At 32.4% G+C, this 19,088-nt stretch overlaps 2 protein-coding genes across 3 annotated transcripts; both read left to right on the forward strand.

The window, feature by feature from the left end:
- Window positions 1-2,301: 2,301 nt before the first annotated feature.
- On the forward strand, window positions 2,302-10,161 carry LOC130825127 (probable disease resistance protein At4g27220). 2 transcript variants are annotated; one of them, XR_009046841.1, is made up of 3 exons: window positions 2,302-2,445; window positions 6,153-8,737; window positions 9,436-10,161. XR_009046841.1 is itself a non-coding variant. In XM_057690178.1 (2 exons), exon 2 carries the CDS (start codon window positions 6,162-6,164, stop codon window positions 8,547-8,549), a length of 2,388 nt encoding a protein of 795 aa, XP_057546161.1. In that variant the 5' UTR covers window positions 2,302-2,445; window positions 6,153-6,161; the 3' UTR covers window positions 8,550-10,161. The 2 variants fall into 2 exon arrangements, 1 of the variants encoding a protein (XP_057546161.1); XM_057690178.1 differs by having other exon boundaries at window positions 6,153-10,161.
- Window positions 10,162-15,753: 5,592 nt separating this feature from the next.
- Window positions 15,754-18,294, forward strand: LOC130825128 (probable disease resistance protein At5g47250). The gene has a single exon (XM_057690179.1). It carries the CDS (start codon window positions 16,231-16,233, stop codon window positions 17,386-17,388), a length of 1,158 nt encoding a protein of 385 aa, XP_057546162.1. The 5' UTR covers window positions 15,754-16,230; the 3' UTR covers window positions 17,389-18,294.
- Window positions 18,295-19,088: the final 794 nt, after the last annotated feature.

Below are 19,088 nucleotides of genomic sequence, written 5' to 3' on the forward strand. Positions count from 1 at the left end.
CGATGGTTGGCATTCTTAGCAAGGGCACAATAGGGGAACCTACTCCACGCCTCCGTATAGATAGATGTAGAAGTAAAGGTCACGAAATAGGTACCCTGTGCCGGGAAAATACACCTCCACGATATCAAAATAGGTGATACCCTCGATAAACATGGTGCGTGGGTGCTCCTTTAGTAATGCCCTAGGAAAAGTAGTGTATGGAGTCCATTCCACTTGCTTACAAGCGAAATGAGCATAAACAATATACTCTTCAATTAAAATAAAATGCATAACAAAGTGTGATGTTATGTATAAAACCTGTGTCTTTGTCATTGAGTCCAGAATACTCCTACACTATCTCAGCCTGCTCAGGTCACGAACTAGCTTTTGCGTGGACCACATCTCCACCCTAGTCTTGTTAGACACATCAGCTCGACGAGGATGGGGGCGAAAGGCCGGAAAGTACTCGTATATCCAAGTTTGGAGCAATGTAAGACAACCGACAATGGTCTTGCAACAAGCACTAGACCCATACCCAATTGCCGATACAAATACGCCAGGGTCACTGCACCCCAAGCGACCTCATCCTGATCGGCATTCACAATTAGTATAGGGTGAGGTTGCATCCTAGTCTTGGTCTTATCCACAAGCAGTGTCAAACCAACGATAGCCATGTGGTAGGTCGCACACAGTGTCTCTAAAGCTTGAGACCGGTGGCACATGTGCATAACTTCCCCAACGTTGACGATCTCGTTGGTGAAGTACCCCTTCCTCCGCAGCTCAGACATGGGCTCTCCAAACAGACCGACCAGTGCGAGCTTCCAGTCACCATCAGCGGGTTTAGCCGGCAATGAACCATTAATACCAATGCCTAAAATTCATTGCACGTCGTGCAACAAAATAGTCATCTCCTCCCAAGGCATGTGGAAGGTGTTGGTATCCTGCTATCAACTCTCCACAAAGGCCGAAATTAAAGCCCTATCGATGTGCTGGTGCATAACGTACAGCAGACGATCGAGGGGAGTGGCAGGTAGAACTCCATATAGCTCTTCAGACATGTCTTGCAGTCTGATGATATCCTCTAGCAGCTTCTTCCTGGTACGGCACTCCAAAATCGAAGGCGTACGCTCAGAGCCCTCAAAAATGACCTTAGCTATGTGCCCCCCCATAGCTGGGTAATAGTCGTGCGTCAGTGGGGCCCCCACGTGGAGCCGTATTGTCCACATGGCTGTCTTCTGCAAGATCAGAAGCGCCAACAGACCTAGGTGCTGCACGTGTAAATTTACTGGCATGCCCGCGCACGAGAGTCCAATCGACGGGCTCACCAACAGAGCCTACGTCCTCAGTATCATCATCACTAGAACCCCCCAAACTACTCTGCAGGCTTGTCTGGTCATCAAAGCGAGTACGCAGTACCGTTGGGCCTCACTGTGTCTGGCCGCCAGTTCCTACCTAGCCCGCCAAGCGCAACCCGTAACCCCCCTCTCATGAGGGTCCCCCTGACTAAGGTAGGCCTAGAACTATTTTCGCTCAACAAGTTTCTAAAAAACCTTTTCCTCTTCCTTGGTTACCAGCCATTTACTATGATTTACATAATTTAATTAACAATTAATAATAAATTAAAATAATCAAATATTATTTTAAGTTAACTACATGAATAAAAAATAAAAATTAATTAACATATTAATTCATGGTTGGCAAACGATTTAAAAATAATTATTAAAATAATAAGTTAAATTATCAAACATTTAATTAATATATTATATTAGTTAATAATTATTAATTTTATTTTATTATTATTATCATTATAATTAATTTTAAAATAATAATAATAATAATAATTTATTAATAAACATAATTTATTGTCATAAATATTAATTATTATTAATAAAAATAAAATAAAATAAATTATTATTAACAAACATAATTTAATAACATAAATATTAATTATTACTAAAATAAACGGCAAATATTAAAAAAAAATGTGCGATTGGACTATGGATGAGTCGCACAAAACGTGCGACTGGATTTTTCCTTTTTTTAATATTTTTATAAAGAAATTCAATCGTAAATTACAAATTACCTCAAATTGTTCTTCGTCTTTTGAATTAGCTCTACAAATTTTAAGTTTTAATTTTGTGTTTTTAGAGTGATAAAAGTGTTAATGGGTGTGATTTGAGAGTTTTATAGAAATTTTAAGTTCATGGATATTTTCGTCAATTTATTAAAATAGAAGTGACGATAAAATGAAAAGGATATTTTAAGTTCAGGGTATTTTCGTCAATTTGAAAGTTTTAAGGACTGAGAGTAAGTGCACATCATCTTCGGACTTGCATCCTGGTATCTTCCTTCAGCAGTTCAGCTTTTCTAAACTCGCACCATATATATGACTGAGTCGTTGGCGGCAACTTTACATTGAGGAAGTGCATTATATTTCATTAGGCTTGGACGGCATAGAAGCAACTGGTATCTGCTTACTTCCTTTTATTTTTTTTGCATAGTTTATACTAATCAGCTGCATTAATTGGTTTTGAATCATTTTTGTGCAATTAATTTGTTGTCTGTTGATACTTTTTTTGAGGATTATAGTTATTAAGTGTTGCAATTTGTAATCACATTCTTTTTGGTTTCGATGAAATTAGGGTTTAAGTCTATTTTTGAAGATTCTAAAAAACAAAGAATGAAAAGATTACAAAATATAAAAGGAAATTAACACAATAAGATTTGGAAGGTGAGGAAAATCCTAATATCAATTTGATATTAGACTATAAAACGGAATCCAAAGAAATGAAGATAATCTATTGATTAGAGTTATTGATTATAACGTACTAATTCAACTCTAACTATGGAGAATGAAAATTTATAGAGATTACAATGGGAAATTTAAAATTCGTAATTTCACCCTAAGAACTCTAATTTTGTGATTACTCTCTATCTTGAGGATTACAAGAGTCTTTCACTTGCATTCTATGTCTTATGATGTAACAAAGGAGAATATATAGGGCTGAAGAACAACCAATGTACAAAGGAAAGACCTGCGCAAAACAGAATACAAAAAACATTAGCCGCACCCAAAGAGCTGTAGCCAGCACGACCAAGTCAGCCATCCTGCTCGACCGAGTCCAGTGACCAACAGTAGGTCAAGCCACTGGTCAAGTGAGGGTGCAGCTGTATTCTGACCTTGTGTGCTTCTTATATTCCTTCATATGGCCATTTATTCCAAGCACAAAAACTCCACAACATCAAACTACGAAACGAGATTATGAGTCACATATACAACAATCTCCACCTTGATGAAATGATCTCAATTCCGCCAAAACACCACATTAATCAATCATCTTTCAAAAAGAACTCATCATCAAGATATAACCATCTCAAAGAGGTGCGCCTCCCTTAATAGGAGTTAACCATAACAAAAGAAACTAAGCAAATGAACATCAACAATTTTATAGCAAGGTCTTCATTATTAAGATTCACATCAAGGTTACACAAATTCATCACAATTGAATCAAATTCATTTATATCTTATTTAAGAGAATTACCTTCCTCAAGATGAAGATCATGAAGCTCACTCCTTATTAGCAAGCGATTTGCCACCAATTTTGTCATTTACAATGACTCTAACTTTAACCAAAGACCCATCATTGTCTTTTCCTTCCCAATCTCTCTAAGTACACTATTAGATAAACACAAATGTATCATGAGAAGTGTCTTCAAATCCATTTCTTCAAAATCCTCCATGGACACTTTTGGAGGTCTCTTGGACTTCCCCAACAAAGCTCTATCATAATCATTTTGTACCAAGATAACCTTCATCTTAAGTTTCCATCCCAAAATGAACATTCCTATCAAAGAACTCTATCTCAAACTTTGTAACACCCATGACTACTAATAACCAAATCAAGAATCTCCTAAAAAAACCAATTCAATGGAACTCTAACTTTCCCAAGATTTCAACTTAACCTTTGATACCAATTTGTTAGAGCAAACACTCTATCTTTGAAGATTCTAAAAAACAAAGAATGAAAAGATTGCAGAATGTAAAAAGAAATTAACACGCCTAGATTTAGAAGGTAAGGAAAATCCTAATATCAAATTAATATTAGACTATAAAACCCCATCTAAAGAAATGAAGACAATTTATTGATAAGAGTTCTTGATTACAATGTACTAATTCAAATCTAATTATGGAGAATGAAAATCTCAAGATATTACAATGGGAAATTGAACACCCCCAATTTCACCCTTAGAACCCTAATTTTTTGGCTCACTCTAGCTAAATTTACTCTCAGTACGTTGAGGATTACAAGAGTCTTTCACTTGCATTCTATGTCTTATGATGTAATAAAGGAGTATATATAGGGCTGAAGTACAACAACGTACAAAGGAAAGACCCGCACAAAACAGAATACAAAAAATAGAAGCCGCTCCTGAAGAGCTGTTGCGTGCTCGACCAAGTCGAGCAGGCCATCCTGCTTGACCGAGTCGAGCGACTAGTTGTTGGTTGAGCCACAAGTCGAGTGGGGTGCAGCTGCATTCTGACCTTGTGTGCTTCTTAAGTACCTTCTTATGCCCATTTATTCCAAGCACAAAATCTCCACAACATCAAACTACAAAACAAGATTATGAGCCACATATACAAACAATTGTTTGTGATTTTCGTGCTAATTGAATTGGTAAAATTTGATCTGGGATCAAAGAACTAGTGAGTGAGGATACATGTAATATTGAATATGTAAGCAATGGCTGATGAAATTAGCATTTATTTATTAGAATCTTGACAAAAGATTTTCATATTCAGATATTGGTTAGTGTTAAGCCTAGCATTTTGTTCCAATTGTAATATCGAAGGGAAAAGAAAGGGGGAGGAATGAGGATGAAGAATTGGGAAGATAATGCTCTATATTAAACTTGTGAAGATATTTTCCAACCAAAACTATACTTAATTTTTCTTACTGTTCTCATTGTTTAATACTGACTATCAAACGACTAATGTTTTAGCGAATAATTTTACTAGTACTAGTACCTAATTATGTTCATTTTATTGCTATAGTTGAAATTACTTTTACTAATAAAATTTGTTTTTGTTGAACATAATAGTACTTAATTGATTACAACTTTTTCAACTTGGACATAATTTTTACTAATTCCCAAATCTTTTTATTGTTTTTAGTTATTAATTTTACTAGTTAACATTGTTTGTCGATAATTTAAATTTACTTTGGTTATTAGAATTCGTTTTTGTTAGTTGAAAGACTTGAACTAATTTTATTTACTATTTTTACTACATCCCTAATCCTTTTTAATTTTTGTATGCATAAGTTATTCAATTTTTATGTACCTTAAGTCCTATAATCAAAGATTAACTTTGGATTGTGGTTGTCATAGTGTAAAAATGCGGGAATGGTCGCAATTGCGATATCGGAACGCTCATGCGATAACGAAAGTGATGTGATTATCATAGCGCCTAAATATCGGTCGAAACCATAAGATATCCCTTGATACGGTCCAAAATGCGGGTTTTTTACACCTTTACAACGCCGTAAATATCGGTTCGTTTATCTTGAAAACCTTTACAATGCGGCCGATGCAATGCGACACGGCTTTGTTTTTACCCTATGGTGTTTTTGGAGTACTTACTAACTAAATTACAATAATGGAACTCGACCATTTTCAGTGTGGGTGGATCGCGAGCACATGAGGACACCTATACCTTATGAACTGCTTAAGTTTTTCAATTTTACTTCTCCTGCTCTAATATGATTTGTGAACAGTGGTTGTAACACTTTCATCCTCAAAAGTGTCAAAATAATGGAAACTATCACCTTTTTCGCTAATGAGAATTATAAGTTGCAGTCTCTCTCTTTTCCTTGTAAGGGTTTTCTTTTTCATCTTTTATGTACCACTCCTAATGTACTTTTTTCATATAAAAATACAGTTGGCTTGAAAAACTAAATTTAGCAGCTTAGTAATTTGTGTAGAGACTAATTTATTAAAAAAAGTTACTTGTATATTGTTTTTCAATTTGATTATTTGGATATTAGATTAGTAGTTAACTTTGTTGCTATGTTGATTTGAATGAGCACTTTTGTGTGCTGAGGGAGATGACAGGGATATCACAAAACAACGTAAACAAACAATGATATATTACGTTTTCATTTATGTTTATCCAGGTTCCCACAATGAAGCACAACAAACATTCTGTAACCGGTTCATGGAACAAGGTAGAGATTATCACTGGTTTGAGGGACATACTATGTGGTAGAAGATATTATAGAGGAGGGGAGGTTGATCAACATTCTGAAACAAACAGTGTGCATTCACAACCACAAAACAAACACAGAAAAATCCAAAAACTGTTGTGTATAAACTCAGATTGTGCCAATAACATAGATAATTGCTTGAGAAATGATGAGATAACCACCATCGCTATTACTGGAATGGGTGGAATTGGGAAGACCACGCTTGGAAAGAAAATTCACAGTCGGTTGCTGAACCATGATGTATCTTGTGCTAATAATCATGTCATTGCTTGGGTTTCTGTGGGTATGGAATTCACTACATACCTATTACAAAAAAAAATAGCTGAGGCCTTTGGGCTTGATCTTGAATTTGATAAGGATGAGACCAGAAGAGCAGGCATGCTATATGCATTTCTGTCTCGTGCTGACAAGTGCATACTTTTCCTTGATGATTTGTGGGAAGATTTCCGTCGAGAAGATGTTGGCATTCCCAAACAATGCAAATTGATTTTGATTTCTCGGTCACTGGATGTTTGTCGTATCCTTCGTTGCCAGAAAGTCATTAAGGTTGAGCCACTCTCAAAGGACGAGAGTTGGCAGCTGTTTCACCATAGCATAGAGTACAGCATTTGGGATTCCGATGAAGTATCTTCTGTTAGGAATCTTGTGTATGATAAGTGTGAAGGTCTGCCTCTTGCTATCACTGTGTTGGCTAACAGCATAAGAGGAGTGGTTAATACTCCTAATTGGAGGGAAGTCCTTGAGAGTGAGGATCTCTTTTCTACGGGACCAACAGACGTGATCAGTAGATTGAAGTTGTCGTATGATAAGTTAAACAACATACTGCAGCGTTGTTTCTTGTGTGTTGCATTATACCCCAAGGATTATGCCATCAATAAAGAAGATTTGATACATCTTTGGATGGGAGAAAGGCTCATAGACGATGTGGAATCGGTGCAGGCACAGTACGACATGGGCCATTCCATATTGAACAAGCTTATCAACTCTTGTTTACTGGAACCTTGTCAAGATAAACAGCACGTAAAATTACATGATGTTGTTAGGCGTATGGCTCTTTCTATTTCAGGAGAGAAGTTTGTGGTGAATGGATGTATGCCTTCAGGTATGGAGTTCTGCAAGAATCTTCGTGCGATTTCCACGATGAAATCTTTTGACTCGTTAATTCAATCAAGTACGCTCTTCAAGTTTACGAATCTGTCAATCTTACTTTTGCAAGACAACCCTCTTGAGGTAATTCCAGAATCATTCTTTGACCACATGCGAAGCCTTCGTGTTTTGAATTTATCTCGTACTTGCATTAGGAAACTTCCGAATTCCATCAATAATTTGGAAGAGCTTCAAGTTCTAGATCTTAATAGTTGTAAAAAACTAAAACAAGTGCCTCTAATGGCAAAGCTTTGTAAATTAAGGTATTTGAACCTCTCTCAAACAGAAATTGAACAGGTTCCTTACTCGCTTGAGAGGTTAAAGAACCTGAAGGAACTCAACCTATCTGCTATTAACGAACAAACGAGTTTACCCAGGGGGGTCTTGCCTGCCCTACCCAGATTGAAGGTACTATCATGTCATGTTTTAGGCATCATCAACGAGCTACAAAAATTGGCATCCCTTGAAAGTCTTGATGCCAAATTCGATAATCTTTTCGACTTAAGTTGTTACGTGAGGTCTCTACACTGGCGCACATTGAACTGTTATTATCTACAAATTGGTCAGCGGATAAAGCCAAAGAGACCTCCTACCAGAGGGATATCCTTACAAGGATTTACCTTACATGGTCGAGAAGGAGAACATGTTGTGCTACCATTTGACATTCAGGAGTTATATCTCGCTGATTGCAGTGGTTTTCGTAGCCTATCTGATATACTAAATCCCGACAATGCTTGTGGTTTCAAACAAAGAGCTGATGCTTTTTCAAGTTTAGAAGTATGCAGCATCAGTAGGTGCCATGATATTGAAAATCTACTTTCACCTGGTTGGATGCCGAACCTTCAGTGGCTTAAATCACTAGAAGTCGTAGAATGCTCTGAACTGAAAGAGCTGATTGTACCGGAAATTGAAGAACATTTTCAAGAAAAAACGCTAGCTCCCATTGAATTCCCTCGGCTTAATCAGCTAGTTCTGACTTCATTACCACAACTGTATAGCATTTATCAAGGTCTGCTAGTTTGTGCTTCGATTCGTACACTCAAAATAATGGAATGTCTGAATTTGAAGCACCTTCCAATCTCCAACATGAAACTTGGAGAAACATTAGTTTCTTCTAGTCTTGAATGGATCGAAGGACGAACATTTGTCGAAATGGGATGATGGGATAACATGGAATCTAAAATTTATCTGGGTTTAGAACTCGTTATATAAGCATATCAGGTGAATGCTGGTGATATCGAGCTTCCCCTTATTCAGATTTTCAGAACTTGTCCAGAGATTCAGAATGCTAGGAAAACTGAAAGCTTGTCCAAGTTCAGAATGCCGCGATGCTGATCCTTGCTGGATTAGTAAGTATTTTCTTTCTCTGGTTAGCCTCACCGCTTTCTCGGTTTCTTTTTTCAAGTGTTATGTTGAATCGGAACTTTATAATGAGGAAGCTTATAACTGACATGTAGATACAAATCAATCAATGTCTACACTGACATACATTATTTTCCCTATTTATTTCTATTTGGTTGCTAGAATATTCATTTTATGTGCTATAGTTTATGATGAGTAAGCTTTTCTGCAGTCACAAATGAAGTGGAAAATGTTCTTAGCAACTCTTGTACTTAAGTTCTTAATCCTGTATTAGACTTAATTTCCCTTAATTTCATTCCTTTTTCCCGTCTATTTTACATTATTTATCAAAAATCTCCATAATAACAATGTTAGTCTTAATTCCTAAAGATTGAAGTATTTATCAAAAATCCCCATTTCTCTTTTTGTTGAAATCTATTTCGAAAGCTTCATATGGAGTTTTTAAAGTAGTTTTTGATACTTTCTTCCCTTTTTTTCCTTTACCTTATTTTCTTATAAATGTTTTCCATTGGTTAAGGTTAGTTTTCCCCTCTTTATTTTTCATTCTCTTTTTAGGATTTAAAAATAATTAGCTAATTTTTCTATAACTAATCCTTTTATTTCTCACATTTAAAATTCTAGTTCCACTCTTCATAGTTTGTTCACTTAGAGGTCATTTGATTTACAAATTATTTCTTATGGTTAGGTGTTGTATGTGTGACAACTCAGCCTCGGCACAAACAGTACAACACAACGTAGCTTAGCATCAGCGGAGCCAGCCCACCCATTGAGCCGTACATGCATCAAATGAAGCAAGCATCGCTCGCCTCCAATTTGCCCAGGCCCCAGCAAAAGAACACAACAACTACAGCACAAAGAAGCAGAATCTACGGAGTTCAGCTGACCATCGGCTGACCCAGATAACTAGCTCCCTCTACGCACCAAATGAAGCAAGCATCACCCTCGCCTCCACCTGAACAATGTGGCAATTCCAAGGCCCCAGTAAAGCTATTACACAAAGAAGCAGCGTCTGTCGAGTCAGGCAGTCAGCCTACCGATCAGCTAGCTTGGTTAACTAGCTCCCTTTTCCAACCAAAGTACACACGTGACACGCCTCATCAACCGAAGCAACACACAGCCTAATAGAAACTCTTGCACCATTGTCTCAACGACTCTATCATGTAGCAGTGTAAAAAAGAAATACTAGTGTGGTTCATCCAAGTACTACTATAGCCCTATGAACGAAGAAACCACTCGGACTTATTTTCAAGTTTTATAGTTTAGTTTAGCTCGAAATAAGTTCAGTTTAGTTCAATTTTTTTTTAATATTGTTGTTTGTTTATCGTTTTCACATTTCAATAAGTTGCAATAAGTTTGGTGCATTTTAGTTGGTTTTATCAACTTCAATTTAATCAATTCAATTAAATTTTAATAGCTCTATTTAGTTTACTTTAGGTAAAAACTTGAATAATTTCGATTTAGTACAATTTAAATTAGTTCTTTCACTCGTAAATTTTCCTTCGCTTTTTGGATGGGAGAACTTTTTTGAAGGGTTGGGGATAAACGATAAATCTTACTATTATTATTATTATTGAATCTTTTCTCTCAATATTGTCATATTTCTGGGAAACTTATTTTTCATGGTACAGTGCATATAGGATGGATTTTTTTAATTCTGTTTGACAAAACCACTATCTCAGGTAGTATTTATAGCTTTAATACAAATCGTTCTGAGATGGTGGTTTGCCTACCTTTTTTCTAAAAAAAATTGCTAATAAGAAAACCGCCATCCAAAATGTTTTTATATTTTCAAAAGAAATTTTGGTAATAAGATAATCGCTATCTCAGATGGCTGTTTTGTCTGGGAAGTGTTTTTTCTATTCTTGTACAATTGAAGAAAAAACGATAAACTTTTGCAGGTCCTTTGCTGCAAGCGATATGACAACCCGGGTTTGTTCATTTTTCCTCTGATTTTTAGGTATTAGTTTCATTTAAAGTCTTATAGCTGAATTATAATGTTTATGGATGCTTGGTAGTCATTATTTACTTATTATTATTCTATTTATTTTATTTCAGCATTATGTTCGTGTTCTAGACTTTTGATAGCCCTATTTCACTTACCTTTTTTTATCCTATGTAGTTTGCTTATTTATTTAATTTTTTTTAGCAGTTCAATTTCAATCCAGCTTATTTTGTGTTTTACAGTGATCCAACGTTATCTAGGTGCTATCTATCTCTTGGTTTGTAGGGTTCTCACTACTTGAGGTTTAATTTGATTGCAAGTATTTCTCTTGCTCTCTCCCTCAAGGGCGTACGGGTATGATCAATCCGCTACTTGTCCCCCGTACCCTGACTTTGAGCGTGACAATGGCTAATGACCAAAACCAAGACCAAGACATCGAGAAATTTAATAAAATCTCAAATTCATATATTTTAACTCTTTATATCAGTAAAAGTTATGTTTATATTTCTTTCTTCATGCAAGCGTAACCAATAAATTTTTTAATGGATGGACTATGTTTTAAGTTTTAAAGTCGTCATATATGCTTGAGTATTCACCAGGAGAGCTTTGATCATTTCTTATTCAATAACAATGACTTAATTAACTAATAATTGTACAAGTTATGCATACATAATCAACTACTTATGCCAACTTTTCTGATGGATTTGAAGCTTATAAACTCGATTCTAATCATCTTAAATTTTTAATTAAATTACAAAATAAATAAAATAAAGATCTACGAGTTTATATCTCGGATAAATATTTTATCAAGTAAAATATTTAATGTCCGATTACAATAGAATTACTAATTTTCATTTTTATAATTTCAAGATATTTTCAAAGAAAATGATAATTCTTTACCAACGACAAGATTGCATTACCATTTACCTGCGGATTTGAAAGAAAAATGAGCGGACCTTTATTTTTCAATTTTTGTTATATTGTAGCTCTATTTATATTTTTTGGGTTGACACTTGAGATCAAAGATGAGTGGATATGGTCTAGGGATGACTTGGGAAATTTAATTCTTTGTTTCAATGATCATTTGAAATAAATAGATAAATGTAAAAAAAATTAAAAAAAAAAGTCAAAAAAAAAAAAAACTTGTTTCAAGATGAGTGGATATGGTCTAGGGATGTCTTTTAGTCCAGAGATAAGATAAGAAATTATTCGTTGTTGCTAACAACGAACAAAATAAATTTGGTCAAAATTAGTCAAAAAAAGTCTACCTACATTTGTTTATTGTTAAAAATGTAACAGGATAACAACGATCAAAGGAAACTGAGGTCAAACAAGTCGAGATTATTTTTTGTTAGTAACAACGAATAACGATTTAACTTTGTTTCACCAAATTTCTTTTGTTTGCGGACTCTAATAGCTAAAGGTTGTATATAAGAAAGAATATTGTACTTTTTTTTTATGTAATTGAATATTTTTTTGCTTTGAAACATATAATTCTCAAATATACTTTATTACTTTACCATTTATACTCTCTTTGAAAGATAAATTAAATATATAAAATATTAATTGTTCTCAGTTTTTTAATAGATTCCCTTGAAGAGTTAAAAAAATAATTATATATATATATATAGAGAGAGAGTATATATATATGTGTGTGTGTGTGTATATATATATATATGTATGTACATATAAATATATATATATATATATATATATATATATATATATATATATATATATGTGTGTGTGTCTGTGTCTGTGTCTGTGTGTGTATGTATATCTTCATTTTGTTTTATCTAGTATATAAGAGTTTTGCACAAAAATTAAAATTTTGGTATTTTTGTGTTGAAAAGATCACTATAACCTCTAAGGAGATTGATGTAAAAAATAATAAGATTTGAATAAGAAAAAAAGCAAGGTAAAATAGACATTTAGATACTTATTTTTTGCAAAAAATAACAACATAGAAAGTAATTTGAAACAAGTAAATAAGAAAATTGTAGTAACTATAATGAAATGGAAGAAGTATTTATAATCTTTCCTATTTGTTATTATTATGTCATTTACTTTTTGAATATTATTTCATGTTTACTCTTAAGTTGTGTTTTATTCTTAATATATAAGTTAAAATATAATCAAATGAGATTTTTGTTTGATTTATTTTAATATAAATTTTATTAATATCAAGTTATTATAATTTTTAGGGAAATTCCATATGTTAGCATCGAACATTCATGAAATGCCAGTGATAGCACTTCTGTAAGATTTTTTTTCCACATGGTAGCATCCAGTTTATATCTTATCTAACTGTCATAGCATTTTCTGATAAATTCTTGTCATTTTCCCTTTAAGGCACTAATTTGATGTTTCTACCCTTATTAAGTGTTGGTTGTTGTCTTTATAATTTGCCCTTAATATTTGAGAGCATTGATGAATTAAACGTCGAAATGATGTGTTAAACATTTGAGAGTAAAAAAATAATTTAGGGCAAATTATAATGACAACAATCAATCAATTTTTGATAAGGGTAGAAACGTCAAAATGGTGGTTGCCTTCTTTCCAAAGAATGTAAAAAAAATTGTAGTGACATGGCTATTATGTTTATTGGGTAAAACAATAAATCACTTATTTTCTGAAATGGCTATTATCTCATCTCATTAAAATAAATTTCAAAAAAAATAAAAATAGCATCGTTCATATTTTTAAGATCTATAAAAATAAGATTATTTTTTCTATTTTTTGAAATATTTTCATAAATTATAATTTTATTTACTAATTTTCAATATCTTTAATTCTTTAAATTGTTAAAAAATCTCACAAAAATCCTCCAAATATTAAAAAAATATGGATTAAAATGATTCAAATTCAAAATATAATTTACTTAATTACTAAAAATTCAATTTATCTTTCTTGTTCATGAAAATATAGAAAAATGATAAATAAATTATAGCGAAAAAGTATGGTGATGTGGACAGAAAGCAAGAAAAAGATCATAAACTTCAAATAAAGTCATTGCTAATAAATAGGTCAAAATATAGCCTTTTAGAGAAAAAAATATACCCGATTCTTATTTGTCGCCACCCTTTTCATTTTATCGCCTCCCCTTCTCCTAATGAAATTACGAATTTGCCCCTGAACTTTAAAAATTTACAAATATGCCATTGGAGTTAATAACTTTTCATTTTCATTTTTTTTTAATTTTTTTTATTATTTTTATTTATATTATTATTGTTATTATTATTATTATTATTATTATTATTATTATTATTATTATTATTATTAAACCACAATAATAATAATAATAATAATAATAATAACAAAAATAATAATAATTATAATAACAATAATAATAAAAATTTTATAAAAAACAAAAATAAATTTTTTTAAAAAAAAAAAAAAAGAGTCGCACAAAACGTGCGACTCGAGTCGCACAGTCGAGTCGCACATTCTGTGCGACTGGTTTTTTTTTTTTTTATTTCTACTTATAAAATTTCTTTTGATTAATTAATTCATTTTTTAAGTTATTATTATTATTATTATTATTATTATTATTATTAATATTATTATTATTGTTATTATTATTATTATTATAATTATTATTATTATTATTATTATTATTATTATTATTATTGTGGTTGTTATTATTATTATTAAATTATTATTTTTGATTTAACTATTATATTTAATTATATTTTTAAATGTTATTATTATTATTTTTGTTATTATTATTATTATTATTATTATTATTATTATTATTATTATTATTATTATTATTATTATTATTATTATTATTGTGGTTGTTATTATTATTATTATTATTATTATTATTATTATTATTATTATTATTATTATTGTTATTATAATTTTTAATATTATTGTTATTATAAATATTATTATTAATATTATTATTAAACCACAATAATAATAATAATAATAATAATAATAATAATAATAATAACATTTAAAAATATAAATTAAATATAATAATTAAAATAAAAATAATAATTTAATAATAATAATAATAACAACCACAATAATAATAACTTGAAAAATGAATTAATTAAACAAAAGAAATTTTATAAGTCGAAATTCAAAAAAAAAAAAAAAAAAAAAAAAAAACCAGTCGCACGTTTTATGCGACTGTTTTTTTTTTTTTAATTTTTTTTTTAAATTTTTTATTATTATTGTTATTATAATAATTATTATTTTTGTTATTATTATTATTATTATTATTATTATTATTGTGGTTTAATAATAATAATAATAATAATAACAAAAATAATAATAATTATAATAACAATAATAATATAAATAAAAATAATAAAAGAAAAATTTTAAAAAATGAAAATGAAAAGTTATTAACTCCAATGGCATATTTGTAAATTTTTAAAGTTCAGGGGCAAATTCATAATTTCATTAGGAGGGGGTGGCGATAAAATGAAAATGATGGCGACAAATAATAATGCCCAAAATATATAGGAATAGTGTCATAACTCATAACTCATAACTCATAACTCATAACCTTAAAATTGGGTAATTGATAAGAAGTTTTTTAGAATTAAAATAGTGCATTAGCAAATATGTCAAAATTAAATAAGAAAATAATAATGAAAATGAGCGAAATAGGGATGTTTTGTTGTTTTATTTGTCCCATAAAGAATCTTTCTATTTATTTTATAAATTTAGGACAAAAATAACTTTATTTATCCTTATTTTAATATTTTAATAATACTTATGGTATTATATATTTTCTACTAATTTCATTTAACAATCTTATAATTCTTAAAGTCCCCACATGTTTCTCACCAACTTTATAAAAACAACTTTACTACTTTGTCCTCTTTGGTTTCCATCAAGAAAAATTAAGTTATTTATAAAAAAGTAATAATAAATAAAGAAAGAGAATAAATCGTACAAAATTAAAATATATGGATAAAATTAAAAAAAATAATAAACCGTTGTGAAGTGAGACGAAGGATACATCCAAGAACTTGCTAATGATCGACACGGCCGGTGAAACTATAATATGCGAATGAATTGTAGCCGTCCATGGCTGTAAAATCTAACGACTTTCAGTTAATAGAAGTGTATTGTCTTACACGATCACCTGTATAAATAGAAATTGGATCTCTCCCCAAAATGAAATATCACGAACATAAATCTTCAATTCTTTTCGTTTTTCCATATCCCTCTACCTTTCAGGATCTACTTCCTCTTACTTTTCATTTGATCATCATTATTCCTTATATTTGTATTTGGATTTTAGATGTTTGTTGAATTTTTTTTAAAAAATATTTGTTTAATTCGTGTTCTTTAATTATTTTTGTACTTCATTTGATGATTTCGATTTGCTAATTACTAATCGCTGATTGCGAATTGCTAATTGCGAATTGCCATTGTAGTTGTGGATTGCGAAACTGAATTCTTATTCTGCGATTGTTTCTATGTGTTGCTTCCAATTTTTGTTTTTGAATTGTTTTTCCTGATGAAATGATGATCCTCCATGGTCTGGATCACTAATTGTTCAGGACTTTTCCTATGGCTGCCTTACCCGTTGTTAAGAAAATTCTGGACCTTTTGACCTTTCTTTGTGGGTTGCCTAGTGATACCGAGAGCAAAAGAATACTCAAGGGTAAAATTGAATGTCTAAGTGCCAGAATAGATGACTCGGAGAACATTGAAAGAGCATCTTGTCTTGTTGGAGGTCAAGGAACCAAGAAGAGAAAAAGAGATGATGGTGATGATCTTTCAATTTGGAGAGATGAAGGTAAGACCCTTTTAGGGATAGCCCAAAGCTTGTTGACGCAGTTAGATGAAGGTGGAAGCTTCTTGTTCCGTGCAAAGAAGAGAAAGGATGCGAACAATTTGATGGGGAAACTTGCACTCTATGAGAAAAAGAGTGATGTTCTCTATACTCGATCCTTATGTGATACACCGGGCCCAAACCACGGTTATTACATACCGGTGAAGGCGCTAATAGGTCAAGCAACTTTGAATGCTTTGACGGTACTTAAGCATCTATTGCAGGCAGATAGTGTCCAACGGGTCGCTATTCGTGGAGAATTAGGGATTGGTAAGACCTTTATGATGAAACACTTGCATAATGCTGCGTTGAAATGGGTTGAGAAGTTTGATTATGTGTTCTGGGTTACCTCCCCTGCTGATTTTACTATCAAGCATATGCAAGATGCTATTGCTGCTGTGTTAAAGTGTGATTTTGCTAGTGATGATGATTTGAATTCAAGGGCTACAATACTCTCTAACACATTTGCAGCCCTCGGTAGTTGTGTGCTTTTCTTAGATGGTGTTCCAGATGGAGATTTATCTTTAGCTCAAATAGGAATTCCCATTCTTGCAGATGGGAGTGAGTGCAAGCTGGTAGTGACAACTAGCTCTGCCTTGGGTTCCAGAGTGTTGAATGGTTTTGTAACTGTTGAACTTAATCGTCTCTCAGAAGAAGATGCGTTAAAACTGTTCATGCATGAAGCAAATATTGGCCCAAGTTCTGTTACCTTGCTTAGGAACATTCCTTGTTTGCTAGCTCGCAAGTGTTGCGGGATACCATGCTTGATTGTCGACATAGCATCTCGCATGTATGGAATTGATGACCTCCATGAATGGAACAATGCACTGTTTGAAATAGAGAATATTGAAGCAAATTCCCATGTCAGAATCCATGAACGAGCTGAGGTGTGAAAGTTAGGAAAATTGTAATCATCAGCTCCTCCGCCTATATCTAATGAGTGAGACAATATTTTGTTGTCTTAACTCTTATGGTGATTATGGTCTATGTTCTTTTCAACTTCTAAGTTTAAGGTTCGCCAAAATAATTTTAGGTGAAATAAGTTCAATCACTAGAAACCACTTTATCATGTAGAATATGGGTGATAGCAATCATAAGTTGAGTCGTAGAAATGCATTTAGTTTAGCTGTATTAAGTGAAGTTCAGGAAAGTAAGTTAAAAGTAATTAAGAGCAGTCGGGTTCAAGGTATAAGTTGACTTTTGAGCAAAAATAAGTCAGAAGGTAGATCATAATTAGTTAGCTGCAATAGTTATGTCGAGGAAAATAAGTTAAATGGAACAAAATACGAGTTTAATTAGGAGGAAATAAAGTAGTTCAACTATTGCAAGTTTGGTTTTAATTCTAATTTAGTTTACCTGAGCAAGAATAAGTTGAAAAAAAAAGAACGGACCTTTGTTGTATGTTACTCTGTTAATTGTTTCATCTTCTAAGAGTATCGGTGCATTGTCTGGAGTTTGTGTAATCAGAATACAAAGTGCTTGGTGTGGAAAGAATGACTTGATTTCTGAAATTATAATATTCGATAGTTTGCAATTCGGCTGTCAAAGAGGAAAAAACGACACTTGGTGAATTAGATCTTCATGATAAATTAATGAAGCATATCTTCATGAAACTCTTTGCCAACTTATGTAATGGATGGATAGTGGTAATGACTAGATTGCATCTCATGATTGTGTTATGATTATTTTCACTTTTCCCTGAGCTGTATTGTTATTCCTATCAATGAGATGTTATAGCTTTTTTTGGCAAATACATTAATGAGAAGTAATCAAATTATTTGCTTATAGAAGTATATAAACCTTTGTGTATTTTTTGTGCACTCATGTGCATGTGCTGTGTGTATTGGGAGATATTGTGCGAGAGCTTTTATGATTTAGCTACTTTGATGAGGTTTTACATTGCCTTTAAAAGCCTAGAAGAAAAACTGGTTAAAAAAAAGGAAGAAAAAAGCATCAATTTGGGTATTGAAGATGACAAATTACCAGATTTTGAAACTCAACCTATCAAATTCCTCTCCTTCATCTTGAGAAAGGGAAAAGAACACCCCTAAAAAATAAAAGAAAAGAGAAAAAAAGTGCTGATCTACTATGAGGCTGTCTGTGTAGCAAACTTTATTTCTTAGACCCTAACTTTCTCCATTACCATAGTCATGTATATTTTTCCCATTTTGGATATGTTCACATGTATTTGAACTGTTGTATTTTTCTATTGGTGTGTTGATTATTTTAAGACATGAAGTACATCATACATTTTTTGATGGGGCATTCATAATTCATTGTGCAGCTGATCATAATTTAGCATATTTTTCTTCCCTATGGGTGACTGAAAATCACAGAGATAGTTTTATAGCATGTCTTCTCTTCCACAAAAGTATGTTGCAGCTGAAAGTAGTATTCCAGGTTTAGGCTGACCAGAAACATCCTATCATGAAATATGTTAAATAATGGTGACTCAAACATGGCTAACACCATTGGAAGAAGATGAATTTTGGGTCAGAAGGGAGTCCGCAAGGCGCGAAGCCCATACAACATGATCTCCGCGGGGCACGGAGTTGCTTCTGGTCCAGCTTCGCGGCTCGCATAATTTTACGCG

The sequence above is a fragment of the Amaranthus tricolor genome, chromosome 10 (genome assembly GCF_026212465.1).
Source record: "Amaranthus tricolor cultivar Red isolate AtriRed21 chromosome 10, ASM2621246v1, whole genome shotgun sequence".
In the NCBI taxonomy this organism is placed as follows: domain Eukaryota; kingdom Viridiplantae; phylum Streptophyta; class Magnoliopsida; order Caryophyllales; family Amaranthaceae; genus Amaranthus; species Amaranthus tricolor.

What these genes read in the sequence shown, in the direction of transcription:
- LOC130825127 (XM_057690178.1), top strand. Translation starts at nt 6,162, where the DNA reads ATGAAGCACAACAAACATTCTGTAACCGGTTCATGGAACAAGGTAGAG.
- LOC130825128 (XM_057690179.1), top strand. Translation starts at nt 16,231, where the DNA reads ATGGCTGCCTTACCCGTTGTTAAGAAAATTCTGGACCTTTTGACCTTT.